The sequence below is a fragment of the Bos indicus x Bos taurus genome, chromosome 1 (assembly GCF_003369695.1).
Source record: "Bos indicus x Bos taurus breed Angus x Brahman F1 hybrid chromosome 1, Bos_hybrid_MaternalHap_v2.0, whole genome shotgun sequence".
NCBI lineage: Eukaryota > Metazoa > Chordata > Mammalia > Artiodactyla > Bovidae > Bos > Bos indicus x Bos taurus.
The window spans coordinates 55,706,096-55,730,221 of NC_040076.1; the positions used below are offsets into that span (position 1 = coordinate 55,706,096).

The following is a 24,126-nucleotide window of genomic DNA, read 5'->3' on the forward strand; positions in this document are numbered from 1 at the left end:
CTGGTTCCAAATAGGAAAAGGAGTACGTCAAGCTGTATATTGTCACTCTGCTTATTTAACTTATATGCAGAGTACCTCATGAGAAACACTGGGCTGGAGGAAGCACAAGCTAGAATCAAGATTGCTGGGAGAGATACCAATAACCTCAGATATGCAGATGACACCACCATTATGGCCAAAAGGGAAGAAGAACTTAAGAGCCTCTTGATGAAAGTGAAAGAGGAGAGTGAAAAAGTTGCCTGAAAACTCAACATTCAGAAAACTAAGATCATGGCATCTGTCCCATTACTTCATGACAAATAGATAGGGAAGCAGTGGAAACAGTGACAGACTTTATTTTTCTGGGCTCCAAAATCACTGCGGATTGTGACTGCATCCATGAAATTAAAAGACACTCCTTGGCAGAAAAGGTATGAGCAACCTAGACAGCATATTAAAAAGCAGAGACATTAATTTGCCAACAAAGGTGCATCTAGTCGAGGCTATGGTTTTTCCAGTAGTCATGTAAGGATATGAGAGTTGGACTATAAATAAAGCTAAGCACCAAAGAATTGATGCTTTTGAACTGTGGTGTTGGAGAAGACTCTTGAGAGTCCCTTGGAGTGCAAGGAGATCTAACCAGTTCATCCTAATCCTTTAGGATTCAGGACTGATTCAGGATCAGTCCTGAATATTCATTGGAAGGACTGATGTTGAAGCTGAAACTCCAATACTTTGGCCACCTGATGTGAAGAACTGACTCATTTGAAAAGACCCTGATGCTGGGAAAGATTGAGGGCAGGAGGAGAAGGGGATGACAGAGGATGAGATGGTTGGATAGTATCACCAACTCAGGGGACATGAGTTTGAGTAAACTCTGGAAGTTGGTGATGGACAGGGAGGCTTGCTGTGCTGTGGTCCATGGTGCAGCAAAGAGTCGCACACGACTGAGTGACTGAACTGAACTGACTGATTGTGTGCTCCATGGTTTTTTCATTTATTTCGGCTGTGATGTGTCTTCCTTGCAGCGCCTAGTCTCCTTGTTGTGAGACCTGGACTTCTCTCCTTGAGGCGCGTGGGCTCAGTAGTTGCAGCAAGTGCACTCAGTTGCAGTGTGTTGGATCTTGGTTCCCTGACTAGGGATGGAACCAGGGCCCCTGCTTTGGAAGCTCACAGTCTTAACCACTGTATCACCAAGGAAGTTCCATTTAATTTTTTCTTTAAGATTTTACTAAAACCTTATTAATTATGTGATAAGTCATGTTTTATAGGTACTGAAACAAGGTATTGAAGTACCCAGGGTCACACTGTAATAATTTAGAGATCTGTGTGTTATTGAACATAGGTTACTCAGGCTCCAAAGTTCTCTTTTATTCCATCCTGTTAACATTCACAACTTTTATTCTGATTCACAAAGTATTACACTACTCAACCATAAGCTCCATATACTTACTTAGAGATGCTTCTTTTAAAAGTAAGTTTGAGATTTTCAGATTATTAAGGTTTTTATGTATGACTTACAGTTGAAGTTAAAGTAAATTTAAGGACCAGAAGTAAATTCATCAGTATTGTTAAAAAACAATACCATTGGTTGAACATTGTTTACTGTTGATTATAAGTTTTATGGTTGGAATAACAGTAAAGTGAAAATCCCTCAGTCGTATCTGACTCTTTGCAACCTCATGGACTCTAGTGTACAGTCCATGGAATTCTCCAGGCCTGAATATTGAAGCAGGTAACCTTTCCCTTCTCCAGGAGATCTTCCCATCCCAGGGATCAAACCCAGGTCTCCTGCATTGCAGGCGGATTCTTTACCAGCTGAGCCACAAGGGAAGCCCAAGAATACTGGAGCTGGTAGCCTATCCCTTCTCCAGTGGATCTTCCTGACTCAGGAATCGAACTGGGGCCTCCTGCATTGCAAGTGGATTTTTTAATCAACTGAGCTATCAGGGAAGCATTAACAGCTTAAATGCCACCTTTTGCAAAGCTTTCTCTGATCCTCTGGACTATTGCAAAAGGCACTGTCTCTTTTTATTTATATGACCTGTGGTAAGTCTTTTAACTTTTTTGGTTCTCAGTCTATCATATGGAAAAAAATTACCTATGTACCTTACAGAGAGCCCAGGTATAGAGTCATTGAAGTAGGTTAGTTGATCTTTAAAAGAAACAAAGGCAGTGTAATGGAGCAAAGAGAGTCTTTTCAACAAGTTATCCTGGAACAACTGGACATCCACATACATTTTTTGGTTGTGCATGTGGGGATCATAATAATGGTATATATAAAAACTGACAGTTTTCAGGAATATGCAACTGTAAGGTGTTCATAAAATATGAAAACTGAGTCTCAAAGAGATTGACTTTGTCCCATTTTCTGCCTCCCTTTACTTAATACTTACTACAGTAATTCTTTAACTACGTTGGTTTCTATAATCCTTTAATCGTTATTTCCTTCTTGACTAAAGTCTGTAGTCTACCATTGAAATCATTTATTTGCCTGAACATCAGCTGCTTGCTCATCTTTCTTCTGATTGTGCTAGCCTGGTAAAACTCTGAACCAAACTGAATTCTTTTACTCTTTGCCGTCTCCATTTATCCACTTAGGCAGCTGAATACTGATTGATGTCACTGTAATTCAAGATTAGTAAGTATGAGTGGCTCTTGGTACTAGTCTGAAATCATACATTTTTCTAGTAGTGGTTCTCAAACTGTTTGATCTGGAACATTTTTGTACTCTTAAAAAATTGTTAAGGACTACAGAGAGCTCTTTTGTTTTATTTTGCTCTAAGGCATGTTGGGGGAGAAGGCAGTGGCAACCCACTCCAGTATTCTTGCCTGGAAAATCCCATGGACAGAGGAGCCTGGTGGGCTGCAGTCCATGGGGTCGCACAGAGTCGGACACGACTGAAGTGACTTAGCAGCAGCAGCAGCAAGGCATGTTGGATCTTAGTTCCCCTACCAGGAGTTCAACCTTGAGTCACCTGTATTGGATGGCAGATTCTTAACCACTGGACCACAAGGGAAAATCCTGCGATCGATTTTGAGTTAATTTTTGTGAAGGGTGTAAAGTCTGTGTCTTGACTTATATTTTTGCATGTGAATGTTCAGTTGTTCCCGGATCACTTGTTGAAAAGACTCTTTGCTTCACTACATTGCTTTGTTTCTTTTAAAGATCAATTGACCTAGTAAAATGAATCTATTCCTGGGCTCTGTTTTGTTCTGTCAGTCTGTCTGTTCTTTCACCAATGTCACTGTCTTGATTATTCTGTCTTTATAGGCAGTTTTGAAGTCATGTGGTATCAGTCTTCTGACTTTGTTCTTCAGTATTGTTGACTAATCCTGTGTCTTGATTTTCCGTAGACATTTTAGAATCAGTTTGTCGATATCCATAAAGCAGTTTGCTGGGAGCAAGGATTGTGTTGAATCTGTAGATCAAGATGAGAAGTGACATCTGGACAATATTGACTCTTCCTACCCATAAACATAGAACAAATATTTTTATTTAGTTTTCTTTAAATAGATCTTATACATATTTTGTTAGATTTATACCTAAATATTTTCTTTGGGGGTGCTGATATAAATAATATTGTGTTTTACATTTCAAATTCTATTTGTTCATTGCTAATATATAGGAAAGCAGGTGTATCCTACAGCCTTGCTATAATTGCTTTATCAGTTTGAGTTTTTTGTTGATTCTTTCTGATTTCCTACATAGATGATCATGTCATTTGTCATCAGTGTTTTATTTCTTCCTTTCTAATCAATATATTATTTATTTCTTATTCTTACTACATCATGTGATGTTGAAGTGTTAGTCACTCAGTTGTGTCTGACTTTTTGGGACCCCGTGGACTGTAGCCCACCAGGTTCCTCTGTCCGTGGAATTCTCTAGGCAAGAATGCCTGAGGGGGTTGCCATTCCCTTCCTCAGGGGATCTTCCTGACCCAGGGATAGAACCCAGGTATCCTGCATTGCAGGCAGATTTTTAACCATCCGAGCCACCAGGGAAGACCAGTATGATGTTGAAAAGGGACGGCAAAGGGTACATCCTTGACTTGTTCCTGATCTTATCATGAAACCTTCTAGTTTCTTACTAGAAGCTTCTCGTGTTAGCCATAAGTTTTTTAGATAAATGTTCTTTATCAAATTGAAGAAGCTTCTCTCCTACTTGAATATTCGTTTTTATTGGTGAGTAGCATTTCATTGTACAGATATTCCTCAATTTCTTTATTCATTCATCTCTTGCTGGACATTTGGGGTGCTTCCAGTTTATGACTGTTAAGTATGAAGCTGCTATGAACATTTGTGTGTAAGTCTTTGTATCAATACATGCCATTTTTTCTACTGAGTAAAGATAATGGAGTAGAGTTGGTGAATGATACAGTGCTTATATGCTTAAGAAACTGCCAATGAGGTTGTCCCACTTTATAGTTCAACCAGCAGTGTAGGAGAATTTGTTTTTCCACATTCTCTCCAGCACTTGGTGGTGTCAACTTTTTTGATTATATCTACTCTGATGTGTAGTGGTATCTTATTGTGGCCTTAGTTGCATTTCCCTGATGATGTTGGACATCTTTTCATGTGCTGTTTGGTGATGTGTCTGTTCTAATCTTTTGCCCATTTTTTATTGACCTGTTTGTTTTACGTTTATGGAGTTTTGAGTATTCTTTTTATATTTGGATTCAAGTTCTTTATCAGCTATAAATCCTTTATCAGATATGATTTGCAGAAGACATTTTCCCATTAAGTGACTTAAGAAGTGTCTTCTGAAGAGCAGAAAATTTAAATTTTGATGAAATATACTGATTGTGCTTTTAATTACATATCTAAGAAAATAGTTGCCCAAGCAGAGTGAAATTAAAAGACGCTTACTCCTTGAAAGGAAAGTTATGACCAACCTAGGTAGCGTATTCAAAGCAGAGACATTACTTTGCCCACAAAGGTCCATCCAGTCAAGGCTATGGTTTTTCCTGTGGTCATGTATGGATGTGAGAGTTGGACTGTGATGTAAGCTGAAAACCGAAGAATTGATGCTTTTGAATTGTGGTGTTGGAGAAGACTCTTGAGAGTCCCTTGGACTTCAAGGAGATCCAACCAGTCCATTCTGAAGGAGATCAGCCCTTGGATTTCTTTGGAAGGAATGATGCTAAAGCTGAAACTCCAGTACTTTGGCCACCTCATGCAAAGAGCTGACTCACTGGAAAAGACTCTGATGCTGGGAGGGATTGGGGGCAGGAGGAGAAGGGGACGACAGAGGATGAGATGGCTGGATGGCATCACTGACTCGATGGACATGAGTCTGAATGAACTCCGGGAGTTGGTGATGGACAGGGAGGCCTGGCGTGCTGCGATTCATGCGGTTGCAAAGAATTGGACACGACTGAGCCACTGAACTGAACTGAACTGAACTGGAGGCAGAGTCACAAAAATTTACGTTTGCATTTCTATATTAATTTTAGCAACAGCCTGTTTTTCATAAATGGGTATATTGGCTTTTGACTGGGATTATATTGAATCTGTAAATCAATTTAGATAAACTAATGTTTTAAGAATATTGAATCTTCTAACCTCTGAACAAGTATGCCTTTCCTTTTATTTAGGTCTTTAATTTCTCAATTTTGCAGTTTTAACTGTACCAGTGTTTTACAGCTTTTGTCAAATTTCTCCTTAGCATATCTTTTTTTTTAAATGCTAAACAGCAATGTTTAAAATTTTTTCCTAGTTTTTCGTTGCTAATACATAAAAATACAGTTAATTTTTGTGTATTGATGTTAGATCCTATATAAGTACTATACTGTCGTTGCTAATCACCCTGTTGTAGTAGCTTTTTAATAGATTCCATCAGATATTCTATAAACAGAAAATTGTGTTTTCTGCAAATAAAGACAGTTTTACTCTTTCCTAATCCAGATACCTTTTATTTTGTTTTCTGGCCTGATTGTACTGGCTAGAATCTTCACTATTAGCTTGGGTAGAACTCAGACAGACTGCCTGGCTGTGTAGGGTCTCTCTGTCTCTAGTGTTGGCCCTGGAATTCACTCTGAGTGGTAAGCTGAGGCTAATCATCAGGCTCACTGGTGTGTTTACTGTCTCTCTGGAATCATTATGGTTGTTTCAAGCCTGAGGGTAAATCTTGTTACCCTTCCTTGACTAGACTCAGAAGTATGTATACTCTTCAGTATTACAAATCTAGTCCCATCAGGCTTTTATTTTATCCTCACCGTTCAGTAAGAGAGTTGCTAAATTCATAGGTTACTTATTAGGCCTCATTTTTGGCCTACACAGCATTTGGGGTAATTGATAGCTCTCTCTTTCTGTATACTTGCTATACTTATTGTGCAGGATATACTTTTTGGTTCTCTTCCTTCTTCCCTGGCCATGCTTTTGCCATCTTCTCTTTTGAGTTCTATTCAACTTCCAGACCTTTAAATATTTGAATGCACCATGAGTGCTTAGTCTTTGTGTTAATACTCTGTAATGGTTTCATCCAGTCTCATGACTTTATATACCTTTTATAGGTTGATTACTCTGAATTTACATCTTCAGTCCATCAGTTCGTCCAGAACAGCATACTTTTATGTATCCAGCTGTTTATAAATCTTGTCTATTTGGTTGTGAGATAGGTATCACAAACTTAAAAGCTGCACTTCTGCAGTCTAATCCTTAAAAACACTCGCTAGTTCTCACTTTGGTAAAAGGCCAACTCCATCATCTCACTTATTCAGGCCATAACTTGGGAGTAATTTTGGGTTCTCTGTTTATCTTAGACCCAATATTTGGGTCCATCACCAAAAAATCCCATTTGCTCTGCTTCCAAAATACAATATATCCAGAATCTGACTACTACTTAACACTACCACTTTGGTGGTGGTTGTTGTTCAGTCACCCAGTCATGTCCGACTCTTTGCAAACCCATGGACTGCAGCACACCAGGCCTCCCTGTCCCTCACCATCTCCCAAAGTTTGCCCAAATTCATGTCCATTGCATCAGTGAACCATTTTGGTTAGGGTGCTCCAAACCCCATCTTCTCTCTCCTTTAACAAAATGTATTCTTACCTGGGGTCCTTGTCCCTTTAAAAGGTAAATTAGAGTATATCATGTTTCTGCCAAAAACTTTTCTAGTCGTTTTTCAATTTATCAGGATTAATAAAAGCCAAGTTATACAGTTGTATAGCCTGGTCCCCTGCTATTGCTGTGGCCTCATTTCCTGCCATTCTTTCTCTTGCTTCACCATAGGGATACTGCAAGGTTCTTTTTTCTCACTATTTCACCTTTTTCAAATCCTTGTTCCAATATTATTTTAAAAAGATCTTTTGTCACTCTGATCAGAAAGCTGTGGTGCTATCCTAAAGTAATATCTGTACTTTTACCTTCCTTTATTTTCCTCCATAGTTCTTAATATCTGGCATCTATTTATTTTCTTGTTAATTATGTCTTTCCAGTTAGATTGTAAACCCCTTAAGGACAGGGATATCTTACCTGCTCGGTACTGTTCCCAGCACCTAGAACAGTGACAGTGCCTGCAAACAAAGTACATACTTAATACATACTAATACATTAGTGTCTTGAATTCTCTCAGCCTTTTTTGATATGTGATCCAGGTTTTTCCTTAGAATGTAGGATCTCCTATGATCCCAAAGTTAGAGAGATTCTTTTATATTCTAATAGTATTTGAGTTATCAGTTTATAATATAGTTCTCACATTTTGTTAGTCACTTGGCTCTACTATTCTGTGCTTATTTCTGAGTGTTTGGGGTTATTGTTAAAAAAGATTTTGCTTATATTTTTGAAGTTGACATGTCAAACCACTTATCAGTTTAAAACCTACTAATTCAGACTAATTATTGAATGTATTGGTGTAAAATTTAATTTATCTAAATGCTTTTTAAAAAATATTTATTTGAGTCTTAATTGTGGCATGTGGGGTCTTTCGTTTGGTGTGTGGGCTTCTCTAGTTGCAGTATGCAGACTTCTGTAATAGTTGTGGCACGTGGTCTGAGTAATTGTGACTCATAGGCTTAGTTGCCCCATGGCATGTGGGATCTTAGTTCTCCCACCAGAGGTTGAACCCACGTCCCCTGCATGGCAGGGTGGATTCTTAACTGCTTAACCTTAACTCCAGGGAAGTCCCCATCTCAAATGTTGAGTGTGCTGAAATGATTGAGGATACCTAGATGGTCTGATTTTGCTAGTCTCTTGAAAATACCTACTTATTTCAGTTGTTGCTTTGAAGAAGCAATTCTAAATTCTGAGAAGTCTGAAAGAATCCGTACTTCAGAGATATTTGGAGATGTTTATATAGTTAGACACAGTACAATCAATAAATGTTTCATTTGTATATTTGCTTATACTTATTTTGTAGATCTAACATTTGGAAGATCCCAGAACTAAAATATCCAAGATGCATGACATTTTTTGTAGGTTGAAAAGTGAGATGTGGTAAAAGATAATATTAAAATATCAAAAAGGATAGCTGTAAAGATAGATTTGTGATGACTTTTACTTCTTGGTTCTTTTCTTGGATGGTTGCCACTTCATTCATAATTCCATTTCAATCACTTTAATGTGATCTCTATTATAAATCTCAAGTCTTTTTGTTTTTAAAAAATCGATATAAGTTCCATGTGTTATTATATTTTCTTTTTGTCAGAAGCTTATTGTTCATATATATATATATATATATATATATATATATATATTTCCTAATTACTTGTATCCTATGGGCACTTTGAAGTCTCACTGAATTCAAATACACATGAGTATTCAAATATACATGAAAATCCCAAAGAGTTGTTTTTTTCTTGATTGTAGTGTTTTCATGGGAGCCACAGATAGGGGAATAGCAATCCTCTTTATCTTTGAAAAGATAATAAGTTTAGTTAATTAATTACAGAACTTTTTTATTTGGTTTATATCAAATTGATATACAGAGCAGAAACAACATCGTATCTTAATCATGCCTTTCCTTGGCCTCTAGAGTGTGCAGTAGCCAGGATATGACAAAGTTAGGGTCTTGCCAGATAGGATACATTCAATTCTTTGCTGTTCTTAGCCTCTTTATATTGTAGACTTTACATAACCATTAATGAGGAACATACTTCAATTAATTTAGATCTTTAGTAATAAACAGTTGCTTCTCCAGTACTCTTCTGGTCTCCAGTCACACACAGCTGCAGATGGGAAAGTGGAAGGAAGAAGTAGGCTCCATGTTTGGGAGATCTTAAGTAATGAGCATTCTAATATTGACCTTGGTCTAAGAACCACAATGGAAAATCTATTTCTCCATGGTTTTAAGATTCCATGGGGAAAATCTTCTTCAGAAGTGGCTTTTAACTTTTGGGTTTAGTCTAGGTTTGGAAATATATTAGACACTTTTATTTGCAAGCAACAAGAACTAACTTTGGCTAACTGAAACACAAACAAGGAGATGTGTCCTTGGAAGCTCATGGGATCTACTGCTACTGCTAAGTCACTTCAGTCGTGTCCAACTCTGTGTGACCCCATAGAGGGCAGCCCACCAGGCTCCTCCGTCCCTGGGATTCTCCAGACAAGAACACTGGAGTGGATTGCCATTTCCTTCTCCAATGCGTGAAAGTGAAAAGTGAAAGTGAAGTTGCTCAGTTGTGTCCGACCCTCAGCGACCCCATGGACTGCAGCCTACCAGGCTCCTCCATCCATGGGATTTTCCAGGCAAGAGTACTGGAGTGGGGTGCCATTGCCTTCTCCGCATGGGATCTAAGGGAGAGCCAAATTATCAATACTTTCAGGGTAATGTAAATCCTTGTGTAAAGATTTAAGGGTTGAAATAAACAAAAATTTATACCAGATTTACTTTTGCAGAAAGCAAAAAATCCTCAGAATGTTTCTGTAGGAAAATTAGACAGTAAAAACCACTTGTAAGTTCCTAGAAATTAAAGTGGAAAAGAAAAACCTGACAGTTACATTAATATTTGTTTACAAGTAAAATTGAACTCATTAAAAATAGCCCTTTTTAGTTTTTTGGTCAGTATCTGCTCCAGCTCTTTGATTATTAGAGAGGTGTTTTGTTGTTGGTGGTCAAAGCTGTCAACTTTTTCCTTGGTGGTTTTTCTGTCTTTGTTATGTGGAGAGTAATTTTCCCCTTTTAAATATTGTAAAATATTTTAAATGTATTTTCGATTTACTCGATCCACTTTTTCTTTTTCCTATCTTCCAAGTATTATTCTCTTTAGTAATGGTGCCCCATTAAGCCATGGTTCTTTCTTTTTTCAAAAACTTTTCTTTGTTAAAAATTGAAGTATAGTTGACTTGTTAGTTTAGGTATACACTATAGTGATTTGATATTTTTATAAAATATACTCTATACAAAGTTATTATTCAGTATAGATTATATTCCCTGTGTTGCACATTTTATCCTTGTAACTTATTTATTTTGTAGCTGGTAGTCTGTACCTCTTAAACCCCTTCACCTGTTGTACTATTCATCACACCCTCTCCTCCCCTTTCTCCTATCTGGCAAACACTCATTTGTTCTCTGTGAGTCTGTTTTATTTAATTTTTTAGGCTTCATATATAAGAACAAACGTACAGTATTTGTCTTTCTCTGTCTTATATCACTAAGCAAAATATACCCTCCAGGTCCGTCCATCTATTTTGTCACAAATGCACAGTTTTATTATTATTTTTTTAAATAACTGAGTAAAATTCTGTGTGTGTGTGTGTATGTATATTTGTATTACATCTTTTAGGGGTTGTTTCTTTATTTTGGCCATTGTAAATTAATACTACTTGAATATTGGCATGCATCTATCTTTTTAAATTGGTGGTGTTTTTTCAGATAAACACCCAGGAGTGCAATTGCTAGATCATATTGTAACTCTGTTTTTAACATTTTGAGCAACCTCCATATTGCTTTCTGTAGTGACTACCAATTTACCTTTCCATCAGCTGTGCATAAGGGTTCCTTTTTCTGCACATTCTCACCAATGCTTGTTATTTTTTTGTCTTCTGAACGATAGCCATTCTGACAGGTGTGAAATGATACCTCATTGTGGTTTGTGTTTGCATTTGATAATAATGATGTTGAGTATCTTTTCACATGCCTCTTGGCCATCTGTTTCTTCTTTGGAATAATGCATATCCAGGTCTTCTGCCCATTTTTTAAATAGGGTTGTTTAGTCTTTTGATATTGAGTTCCAGTAGTTCTTTGTGTAGTTTGGATAGTAATCCCTTATTGGACATATCATTTACAAATATCTTTCTCCATTCAATAGGTTGTCTTTTCATGTTGATGATTTCTTTCACTACGAAAAAACTTTTAAGTGTAGTTTGGTCCATTTGTTTATTTTTCCTTTTGTTTCCCTTCCCTGAGGAGACAGATCCAAAAAAATATTGCTGAGAGTAATTTCAAAGAGTATTGCCTGTGCTTTCTTATGGAGTCTTATAAGTTTTCAGGTCTTACATTTAGGTCTTTAATCTGTCTTGAGTGTATATATATGAATTTGTTTCTGTACTCTATTTTGTTCCATTGAGCATGTGTCTGTTTTTTATACCAGTACCATACTTTTCTGATTATTGTAGCTTTGTAGTATAGTCTAAAGGCAAGGAGTGTGATGCCTCCAAATTTTTTAAAGATTGCTTAGGGTGTTAGAGGTCTTTTGTGGTTTCATATGAATTTTAAGGTTATTTGTTCTAGTTTTATGAAGTGTGCCACTGGAATTTTGATGAAAATTGCTTTGAGCCTGTAGATTGCTTTGAGTAGTAAGGGTGTTTTAACAATCCATGAACATGAGATATCTTTCCATTTATTTGTGTCTTTTTCAATTTCTTTGATCAGTGTAGTACAGCTTTCAACATAGAGGTCTTTTACCTTCGTTAAATTTTTTCCTAGGTGCTCTTTTCAGTGGAGTTGTGTGTAAATAGAATTGTCTTAATTTCTATTTCTGATGGTTTGCCACTGTTTATAGAAATCCACCAGGTTTTGTTTTGTTTGGCCATGCATATGGCAGGTGGGATCGTATTTCCCTGACCAGGAATTGAACCCATGGATCCTGCAGAGGAAGCTTGGAGTCTTAACCACTGGACTGCTGGGAAGTCTGAAATCCACACTTTTGTATATTGATTTTGTAGCCTGTAATGTCACTGAATCTACATATTACTTCTCTCTCTTTTTTTGGTGAAGACTTTAGTAGTAGCATGTCATCTACAATGACAGTTTTACTTATTCCCTTCCAAATGAAATGCCTTTATTTCTTGTCTGATTGCTGTGGCTGGGACTTTTATTATTTTGTTACAGAGAAGTGGCAAGAGTGGGCATGCTTGTTTTATCTGATCTTAAAGGAAGAGCTTTTTAGCTTTTCACCATTGAGTATAATATTAGCTGTTGATTTGTCATTGTTGTATTCAGTCAGTTGTGTCCGACTCTTTGCGACGCCATGGACTGCAGCATGCCAGGCTTCCCTCCATCGTGCTCCATGCTTCACCATCTCCTGGAGTTTGCTCAAACTCATGTCCATTAAGTCAGTGATGCCATCCAACCATGTTGTCCTCTGTCACCCCGTTCTCCTCCTGCCCTCAGTCTTTCCCAGGATCAGGGTCTTTTTCTAATGAATTGGCTTTTTGCATCAGATGGTCAGAGTATTGAAACTTCTACTTCAGCATGAAGCCTTCCAGTGCATATGCAGGGTTGATTGCCTTTAGGATTGACTGGTTTGATTTCCTTGCAGTCCAAAGAACTCTCAGGAGTCTTCTCTAGCACCACAGTTCAAAAGCATCAATTCTTTGTCACTCAGCCTTCTTTATGGTCCACCTTTCACATCCATACATGATTACTGGGATTTGTCATGCTGCTACTGCTAAGTCACTTCAGTCGTGTCTGACTCTGTGCGACCCCATAGATGGCAGCCCACCAGGCTCCCCCGTCTCTGGGATTCTCCAGGCAAGGACACGGGAGTGGGTTGCCATTTCCTTCTCCAATGTATGAAAGTAAAAAGTGAAAGTGAAGTTGCTCAGTCGTGTCTGACTCCTAGGGATCCCATGGACTGTGGCCTACCAGGCCCCTCTGTCCATGGGATTTTCCAGGCAAGAGTGCTGGAGTGGGGTTCCACTGCCTTCTTCTTTATTATATTGGGATAGTTTCCTCTGTACCAAATTTGTCGAGAGTTTATTGTAAATAGATGTTAAATTCTTTCAAATGTATTTTTTGTGTCTATTGAGATGACCATGTGCTTTTTTATCCTTTGTTTTGTTAATGTGGTGTATCACATTGATTGATGTGCAAATATTGGACCATCCTTCCATTGTGGAGTACTTCTTGATAATGTGATCCTTTCTGTGTATTGTTGAATTGTTTGCTAATATATTTTTTAAATGTATTTACTTTTAATTGAAGGATAATTGCTTTACAGTGTTGTGTTGGTTTCTGCCATGTATCAACATGAATCAGAGGTATACATATGTCCCCTCCCTCATGAACCTCCCTCCCACCTCCCTCCACATCCCACCCCACTAGGTTGTTACAGAGCCCGGGTTTGAGTTTCCTGAATCATACAGCAAATTCTCATTGGCTGTCTGTTTTGCATAGGATAGTGTATGTTTCCATGTTATTCTCTCCAGTCGTCCCACTGTCTGCTTCCTCCCCCCACCCTGTGTCCATAAGTCTGTTCTTTATGTCTGCATTTCAGTTACTGCCCTGCACATAGGTTCATCAGTACCATCTTTCTGGATTCCATATATATGTATTAATATATTGTATGTTTTTCTCTTTCTGACTTACTTAGCAATATTGATTCTTACAACCCATAAACGTGGAATATCTCTCCATCTGTTTATGTCATTTTTGATTTCTTTCATCAGTATCTTACAGTTTTCTGTATATAGCTCTTTTGTCTCCCTAGGTAGGTTTATTCCTTGGTATTTATTTTGTTTGAGAATATTTGCATCTATGTTGATCAGAGATACTGGCGTGCAGTTTTCGTTCTTTCTTTTTTCTGTAGTGTCTTTTTCTGACTTTGGTATCAAGGGAAAGCTGACCTTGCAGAATTTTAGGATGTTCTCTGCTCTTCAACTTTTTGGAATAGTTTAAGAAGGTTAGATATTGACTCTTCTTTAAATGTTTGATAGAGTTTCCCTGTGAAGCTGTCTGGCCCTGGACTTCTGTTTTCTTGGAGGATTCGGATTACGGATTCCGTTTAATTACTAGTAATTACAGGGACTCAGCGGACATGAGTCTGAGCAAGCTCCAGGAGTTGGTGATGGATAGGGAAGCCTGGCGTGCTGCAGTTCCTAGGGTCGCAGAGTCAGACATGACTTGAGTGACTGAATTGAGCTGAATTAGTCTGTACAGATTTTCTATTTATTTGTTCCTGCTTCAGTCTTAGTAGATTATAATGTCTAGGAATTTATCCATGTCAGAGAGGGTTTCAATTTGTTGTCATATAACTAGCATTGTGATTGTTTGTTGTACTTCTGTGATGGTGGTGAAATGAACTTCTCTTTCATTTCTAACTTTATTTGGGCCCTCTTTTATACTTGAAGATTGTGGCTAAAGGTTTATAAATTTTGTTTATCTCTTCAGAAACCCAGCTCTTGGTTTCATTGATCCTTTCTATTGGTGGGTTTTTTTTGGTGGGGGGCTCTCTATTTTACTTATTTCTGCTCTGATTTTTATGATTTCCCTCCTACTACCTTTGGGCTTTGTTCTTTTTTAATTCCTTTAGGTGGAAAGTTATGTTGTTTGTGATTTTTTGTTTCTTGAGGTAGACTTATATATCTATAAACTTCCCTCTTGGAACTGCTTTTATTGTGTCCCATAGATGTGAGAAAGTTGTGTTTCTATTTTCATTTGTCTCAAGGTATTTCTTTTTTAATTTCTTCTTTCATTTCTTCATAGATGCATTTTTTGTTTTGTTTTTAATAGCATATTGTTTAGTGTCCACATTTCTATTTTTTCATTTTTATTCCCATAATTAATTTCTGGTTTCATACCATTGTGGTTAGAAAGGATGCTTGATATAATTTCAATTTGTTGAATTTATTGAGATATTTTTGTGGCCTAGCATGTGACCTGTCCTGCAGAAAGTTCCATATGCATTTTAAAAGAATGTGTATTTTGCTGCTTTGGATGAGATAACTATTCTGTAGATACTTATTAAGTCCATCTTGTCTGCATTTTAGACCAGTATTTCCTTATTGGTTTTCTGTCTGGATGATTTATCCACTGATAGAAGTAGAGCATTATAGTCCTCTACTATTACCATATTATTGTCAATTCTTTCCTTTATGTCTATTATTATTTGCTTTATATATTTAGGTACTCATCTATTCAGTTCAGTTCAGTCGCTCACTCATGTCCGACTCTTTGAAACCTGATGAACCACAGCACACAAGGCCTTCCTGTCCATCACCGTCTCCCGGAGTCCATTGTGTTGGTGATGCCATCCAACCACCTCATCTTCTGCCATCCCCTTCTCCTTCAGCTCTCATCTTTCCCAGCATCAGGGTCTTTTCAAATGAGTCAGCTCTCCATGTCAGATGGCCAGCTTCAACATCAGTCCCTCCAGTGAACACCCAGGACTGATCTCTTTTAGGATGAACTGGTTGGATCTCCTTGCAGTCCAAGGGACTCTCAAGAGTCTTCTCCAACACCACAGTTCAAAAGCATCAATTCTTGGGCGCTCAGCTTTCTTTATAGTCTAACTCTCACATCCATACATGACTACTGGAAAAACCATAGCCTTGACTAGATGGACCTTTGTTGGCAAAATAATGTCTCTGCTTTTTAATATGCTATCTAGGTTGGTCATAACTTTCCTTCCAAGGACCAAGCGTCTTTTAATTTCATGGCTGCAGTCACCATCTGCAGTGATTTTGGAGCCCAGAAAAATAAAGTCAGCCACTGTTTCCCCATCTATTTCCTATGGAGTGATGGGACCAGATGCCATGATCTTAGTGTTCTGAATGTTGAGCTTTAAGCCAACTTTTTCACTCTCCTCTTTCACTTTCATCAAGAGGCTTTTTAATTCTTCTTCACTTTCTGCCATAAGGATGGTGTCATCTGCATATCTGAGGTTATTGATATTTCTCCCAGCAATCTTGATTCCAGCTTGTGCTTCTTCCAGCCCAGCGTTTCTCATGATGCACTCTGCATATAAGTTAAATAAGCAGGGTGACAATATACAGCCTTGACGTATTCCGTTTCCTATTTGGATCCAGTCTGTTGTTCCATGTCCAGTTCTAACTGTTGCTTCCTGACCTGTATACAGGTTTCTCAAGAGGCAGGTCAGGTGGTCTGGTATTCCCATCTCCTTCAGATTTGTGGATCACAGTTTATTGTGATCCACACAGTCAAAGGCTTTGGCATAGTCAAGAAAGCAGAAATAGATGTTTTTCTGGAACTCTTGCTTTTTTGATGATCCAGCGGATGTTGGCAATTTGATCTCTGGTTCCTCTGCCTTTTCTAAAACCAGCTTGAACATCTGGAATTTCACAGTTCATGTTGCTGAAGCCTGGCTTGGAGAATTTTGAGCATTACTTGACTAGTGTGTGAGATGAGTGCAATTGTGTGGTAGTTTGAGCATTCTCTGACATTGCCTTTCTTTAGGATTAGAATGCAAACTGACCTTTTCCAGTCCTGTGGCCACTGCTGAGTTTTCCAAATGTGCTGGCATATTGAGTGCAGCACTTTCACAGTATCATCTTTTAAGATTTGAAAGAGCTCAACTGGAATTCCATCACCTCCACTAGCTTTGTTCATAGTGATGCTTCCTAAGGCCCACCTGACTTCACATTCCAGGATGTCTGGCTGTAGGTGAGTGTGAGTGATCACACCTTTGTGATTATCTGGGTCATGAAGATCTTTTTTGTGCAGTTTTTCTGTGTATTCTTGCCACCTCTTCTTAATATCTTCTGGTTCTGTTAGGTCCATACCATTTCTGTCCTTTATTGAGCCCATCTTTGCATGAAATATTCCCTTGGTATTTCTAATTTTCTTGAAGAGATCTCTATTAGGTACACATATGTTTACAAATGTTATATCTGCTTCTTGGATTGACTCTTTTGTCATTATATGATATCCTCTTTGTCGTTTGTCTATTCTGTGTGAACATTGCTACCCCATAAGCCATTATTCTTAAGGTTGTAAGGAGATATCCTTAGCGGTATCCTTTCCAGTTTATTTTGATGTCTTTGTCAGGTGAGCCTGCTATAAAAAACACTATAGACTGGTTGACTTAAATATCTGACATTTATTTCTCAAAGTTCTAGAGTTTGATAAATCCAAGATCAAGGTGTGAGCAGATTCAGTTCCTGTTGAAGACCCTTTCCTGACTTGTAGACAGCCACCTTCTTGCTTTGTCAGGGTAGACAGAAAGAGAGAGCTCTTTTCTCTCTTCCTCTTTTTAAATGAGGACACTAATGCCAGCATGTGGGCCTGCCTTCATACAAATATCATTATCCCAAGAGGCCCCACCTCCAGTTAGTATTCAATATATATATTTTGGAGGGACACAAACATTCATTCCATTATCCTATGCCTTCTGTATCTCTACCTGAGGAGGATGAATATGTTTATTTGCTTTTATTATGAACATTACTTATTGTAAGTGATTCTGACATCAAAGAAGAACACAGAGTGACAACTAAAAGTTATTTCTTTAATCTTTAGTAATTTCACTCCTTACAGTAACTGTTTATCTTCAGAACATACAAAAAATTATTGTCAGTATATATAGCATATGTGACTAATTTTTTTGCATTTAGATCTTCATTCCATTTGGTTTTGTGTGTGTATGTGTGTTTAATGTAAAGCAGGGATCTCTGTTTCCAAATATTTAGCTCTTGTCCTTTCATCATATCTTCACTAATTCATTATTTACATTCATAGAACATATTACATACCATATGCCATTATATATGTTGATCTGTTTATATATTTTAAGTTGCTTTAAGATACTAAGCTTTTTATTATTTCTACTTTAGTATCAACCCCCTCCTTACTGTGCAGTTGTGTGTATGTATGTCATGGTTTTCATTGCAGTTACATTGAATTTGTGTGCTAATATGGGGAGATTTGCCATCTATGTAGCATTATATTTTCCTTCTCATGACTATGACATGTCTTCCAATTATGCAGGTCAGTTGCTCAGGTCTGCAGGTTCTTTACAACATTATTTAAGTAGTTTAAATATTAATATTTTTACTAATACTGTTTTTTTCTACAGTAAATTTGTAAAGATTATCATATATTATAACATGTTGAATATATATTTTGTATACAGTTTGCATTCTTTATAAGCAGCTATGTTATTTGTTCTAATAGTGGTTTCCTTGGCCTTCTTCAGTTTTTCTAATAATAGATTTTCAAGATAATAATTTTGTGTGTTCTTTTTCTATTCATCCCTGTTTCCTTTTCTTGTCTCATTGCATGAGAATTTCCATTCTAAGTTGAATGATGATGATAGTGTACCGTCTTGTCTTCATCGTTCCTTAATAACATGCCCCCCCTTTAATTTTAGCATTGTGATGTCCATTGATTTAGAAGAATGTATTATTAAGAATTCTTTTTTCAATTGTTAACTTTTTAAAAATCCAGATAATGAACATTAAATTCTATTAAATATCCTTTTGGCTTCCAATGAGAAAGCCGTGTGACCTTTCAATGTGATAAATAGTCTAAAAATTCCTTACATTTTTTAATATCTTACTTAATCATTGTGTCTTTTTCTTTAAATACAGAGCTATATGTTATTTTATAATATTATATGAAATTTTTAATATTTATAAATTGCTTTTTCATTTGTGTATCTTCAGGTTTAGTATTAGGCTTATGATATCTTGCTAAAATACATTTGAATATTTTCATGTTTTATACTAATTACATTAAATTTTAAAAGCTTTGTAATTATCATATGGTTGAAAGTACATTTTTTGGACTTGATTTTTTTTTTGGTGGAGTGGTTAAAAAAAAGACAACTTTTCTTCCATAGCTGTTAAGTATGATCAATGTGAATTGTCAGTCCTTTTCTGTAATATCCTCAGTCATCTCTTGGATAAGAAAGTTAACTCTATTATCTATTTAATGTATTCATTTATGGTTTGTTTGTTTTTTTCTTCAAAAAAAAGTTCATGGAAATATTGTATTAAGTTTTTATTGTTGTTTAGAGCCGTTTGAACATGTTTAAACATTTTTCTTAATCATCTTTTAAATGATACCCCCAATGTATTTGCTATAAATGTTCTAATATACTTGTTAGTGAAGAGTGTCTTGCTTGAATTTAGTATTAATGAGCATTAATCCTGTGTTTCATAAAATGATTTATATTTGGCCCATTGCTTTTAGGAAGGAATCAGTATCATAAGGGTGAAGTTAGATGATTTTAACTTTCGTTTTTATGTTTTCTTGAAAAACATAAATTTGATTTATGAGATAGAAAATTTTGATTTCACGTTTATATGTTTGTTTGGGTTTTTTTTTTTTGATTTATGTTTTCTGGCAGTTGATCTGTATTTACCAGTGTGTTTTATACAGATTTTTGGTAGAGAAACCCTCCAAAGGAAGATACTTTTAGGATTTGGTTATCTGTCACTGAGTAACAAAATATCCTAAAGTTTGGTAGTTTTAAAACAGCATACTTTTATTATATGTCAGTTTCTTTGGGTCAGGAATCCAAGCATGACTAGCTGAGTTCTTTGTTTCAGAGTCTCTCACTAGGCTACAGTCAGGGTGTCAGCTAGGGCTGGGACCTTACCTAGTGGCTTGACTGGGGAAGGACCTTCTTTTAAGCTTACTGTTGGCCCAGTGTAGTGCTTTATCCACTGCAACACATACAGGTGATTATTTGATTCATTTAAGAATCATTCTTTGGGTCTTAAATCCAGCCCTGGAAGCATCTAACTCTTTTCAGTTCTTCCTGTTTACTCAGTCATTAGTGTCTATGTGTGTGTGTGCAGAAAACAGGAAGGGAGGGAATTTGATCATATGTTAGCATAACTTAGATTCATTTTTAAGAACTATGCTTTTCTATTTTCCTTAGGTGCCTTAGCTGGACCAATTATTGTGGAGCCACATGTCACAGCAGTATGGGGAAAGAATGTTTCGTTGAAGTGTTTAATTGAAGTAAATGAAACTATAACACAAATTTCATGGGAGAAGATACATGGCAAAAGTTCACAGACTGTTGCAGTTCATCATCCTCAACATGGATTCTCTGTTCAAGGAGAATATCAGGGAAGAGTCTTGTTTAAAAACTATTCAATTAATGATGCAACAATTACTCTACATAACATAGGATTCTCTGATTCTGGAAAATACATATGCAAAGCTGTTACATTCCCACTTGGAAATGCTGAGTCCTCTACAACTGTAACTGTATTAGGTACGTGTACTTGAATGTATATTTTGGTGGTAGTGGTGAGGATTATAGTAAAAATATTTTCAAAAACTTAAAATGCTTGAAATTACATATAAATGTAAATTTTAAATGAAAGAATTCAAATATGATTTTTCAATTTCTGTCATAAAACTCTGATTCTAGACTCTGTTTAAACAAAATCTTGTCCCTATCTACCTGTCCGTATAATGCTGTGTAGTTCATAGCTATTTTACTTTGTTCAGGAAAGATTGTTTTTTATTTACAATGCTAAGTGCTAATGTTTTTTATTTATAATACTAAGTGCTAATATTCTTTGATGTTTATTTCCCCTCAAACTTCAACCTTTAATTAAATTATCATCTTTAAGCTTTTGCATTTTGTTTTAATGACTGTGGTCTTAGAGCCATTGATGTCTTATGTTTGTTTTTCAAATCAGATTTTTATTTCTGCTGTTGTGGATTTGTGTAGCTATTTGAATCATGGGCTGTTGCTTCCATTGAAGGATCTTCTGCCTTTTACTGTGTGATAACTGTTAAAATTTATGGTGAACTTTAGAAAGAGCTTATTAGCATTAAAGTAGCCACCCGCAGTGAAAGGTAAACCAATCTGGAATAGCTGGTGAGTACTCATAGAATACTAGTATGAGGACCAAGGACTACTAGCAACCTGAGCCATTTCCACCTAAAGTGGAACGCCTTTAATGGATGGTCTTTGCTCTGAATCCACCTGTTTGCCTGTCAGGGATTTTGTTAGGTCTGCTAATAGCTTTCCCTACTCAATCCTCCTTATCTTTTCTCCTTTATAAACTTGTTGCACTCCTCACTTGATCTCACTGTCTGCTTCAAGAGAACCAAACAGTTACACAGCCTCTAATATTTAATGGTGTGATTTCAGGATCTCTGAAGTTCAGGAAAGAAATTTTGTCCAAATTTGTTATATATTTTTTCATGTTGAGAAAAACTATTTAAAAATAAAAATAAAATTAAATATTTGAAGACTTTGTGTTTAAGACCCTGTCCTAAGGGCTGTGGGGAAAATATAACTTAGGTTTACAAAATTGATACTTGTGAGAACAGTTTTAACTGGAAGACAAGGTATTAATATCTAAAAAGTCAAGTGCAAACCATTGGGGTAAAAACTTTAAAAAAAAATAAGTGTCAAGAAAAAAAGTTTGTATGTAGAAGAGAGAACTCATGAGAATAAGATTTTTTACTTTAAATTTTAGTAATCCTTCCTAAATTAATAAACATTCAGTGGTTTAAAACTCAGGATTATTTAAAGTATAAGACCAGTCATGATTTTACCTGTGTCTGCTTTTCTAATTTCATCTATTCCATTCCTTGCTCTACTTCTCCCAACAGCCCGAATTTTATAATCATAATGAACTATTTGTGGTATGTTAACACTTAGTTTTTATATGTATTTTTTGTTATGCCTCTCTTCTCAAGAGATTGCCACCTTTCCCCTCCTGTCTTTTTCTTCCTGCATTTCTTCTATTTAACTGTTACTCATCAAACTACATCCTTTTGGTAGCCATTTTAAAAATATCTAGCCCTCTGCTGCTTGATAGGGATTTTATTTTGCTCTTTTGCCATTGTATCTTGAGCTCATCTTTGTTGCAGCAGTTAATTTAGCACTATGTCTTTTTCACTATAAACCTGTGGTGGACTGCAACTGTGCACTTTAAAATTTGACTTTGTATCCGTAAAGCTTATAAGAGTTTCTGGCATATAGCAATAATACACTGTTATTTAAGTAGGGTATGGAAATAGCTAAGTTAACTCTAGTTCAGAAAAGTTTTGTTGAAAAATAGTTGAGCCAGTCCTTGAATGGTGTAAACATACAGAGGGGGAATAAGTGAGCCAATGCAAGGAAGCAGAAAACAACATACATTAGGGCAGAGTTTCTTCACCGTGGCATTGTTGAAGTTTGGGCCTGGAAATTTTTGCTGGGGTAAACTGTCCTGTCCATTACAGACTGTTCAGCAGCCTTCATGCCATCTACCCACTAGATACTAGTAGCAGTTCCTTAGAAGTTGTGCCAAGTTAGAATGTCTCCCAGCATTGCCAAGTGTCCTCTGAGGGACCACTGAATAATCTGTTGATTGTTCAAAGGATTTATATAAAGTCAAGAATTAAAGGCTAGAAATGTAGAGTAGGACCACTTTAAAGTAACTCGAATATCAAGATTGGGAATTTGAACCTTATATTACTTGAAATGCAAACTGAGCATGTTGTATTTCTCCCGTCTCTTATTCTCAAGTTCTTTCTGTTTATTTATTTTATTTTTTATTATTTTTGACTGTACCACGTGACACATGGGATCTTAGTTCTCTGACCAGGAATTGAACCCATGCCTTTAGTGAAAAGTGTATAGCTGTAACCACTGTACCACCAGGGAAGTCCCAGATTCTTGTTGTTTAAAGTGTGATTCATGAGACAGCAGCAGTGGTATCATTTGGGAGATTGTTAGAAATACAGAATTCAGATCCTCCCCAGACTTGTTGAATGATAAATCTATTATAGCAAGATCCCCAAGTAATTTTTATGCACAGTAGGTAAAGTTTGAAAAACACTACTTTGACCATCTTCTCACCTTGCTTAGAGGAGTGTCTAACTCATAGACTTGATTTGTAAGTAATGTGATGAAAGTTGTCATTTAGGAAGATCAGTCAGGTGTTTTCGATGGATTACAATGAAGAGTCCTGAAATCATAATGCCTCAGATAGGAGGCCATGAAAGCTTGACATTAATTTTCTAATTTATGCCACTTGAGTGAAGAAGGGAGCTATTAGGAAGGAGAAACTAACAGAACATTGTAACTGACTATATATAAGAAACCAAGAAGGTTTGAACAGTAACAGGTTTTGAGCCTTAGTGGTTGAGTAAATTATGTTGCCATTAATTTAAATTGGCATGTCTGCATGAAAATCAAGTTGGGGATTGGGAGGATGAGATGATGAATTCAACCTTTGGCTTACTGAGTTGGAGGATACATAGACAAATGATACCACATTTTGTATCAAAAGTGAATAAAATTAGGGATCATTCAGGTAGTAATGTTTATCAGATAAAAGTTTTTAAGAGACATACAGAAAGTAACGGAAGTTTTATTAGGGCAGGGATTAGAAGAAATAGAGATGAACAATTCAAAAACATAGCTTTGCAAAAAACTGTTAAAGTAATATTATTTATATCAAGAGAAGATAAAGTTTTTAAGATTGCTCTAGCACATTTTTCCCACGGTGAGAATCAAGCCCTACAGAAATGATTTCAGTGACCCATTTTTTTCAGTGCTCCTGTGGTTGGCACATCCAACTTCTCAGGTGGCGCTGGCAGTAAAGAGCCCACCTGCCATTGCAGCAGACATGAGAGACGCAGGTTCAATTCCTGGGCTAGAAAGATCCCATGAAGGAGGGCATGACAACCCACTCCAGTGTTCTTGCCTGGAGAATCCCATGGACAGAGGAGCCCGGTGGGCTACAGTCTAGTGTCACAGTTGGACACGACTGAAGCAACCTAGCATGCATGGTTGGCACATAGCTACTGTCATTCTAAATGCATATCCCAGAAGTTAATCTATTACTTAGAGCAGATACCTGAAGGCATTAGAACTTAATTCTTTTGGAACTGATTGGGAAGAACTGCTCTAAGTATCAGATTTCTACCAAGTCAGTCAAAGAAAATAGACAAAGAAAAGCATTGAGTGTGTAGATTAGGCAGAGTTAGTGACATTAGAGTTTCAAAGGAATGATAGTAATAGACCTGAATTAAGGGAATGTAATATAGCAAAACACTTTTA

General features: G+C 36.7%; 1 protein-coding gene across 4 annotated transcripts in view; it reads left to right on the forward strand.

Annotated features, from left to right (window-relative positions):
* Positions 1-24,126, forward strand: part of NECTIN3 (nectin cell adhesion molecule 3) — a 195,817-nt gene that overhangs the window by 26,024 nt on the left and 145,667 nt on the right. For all 4 annotated transcript variants that reach the window (XM_027515715.1, XM_027515793.1, XM_027515881.1 and 1 more), the window contains exon 2: positions 19,987-20,328. In XM_027515715.1, coding sequence (XP_027371516.1) covers positions 19,987-20,328 — 342 coding nt within the window. The remainder of the gene's footprint in view (positions 1-19,986; positions 20,329-24,126) is intronic.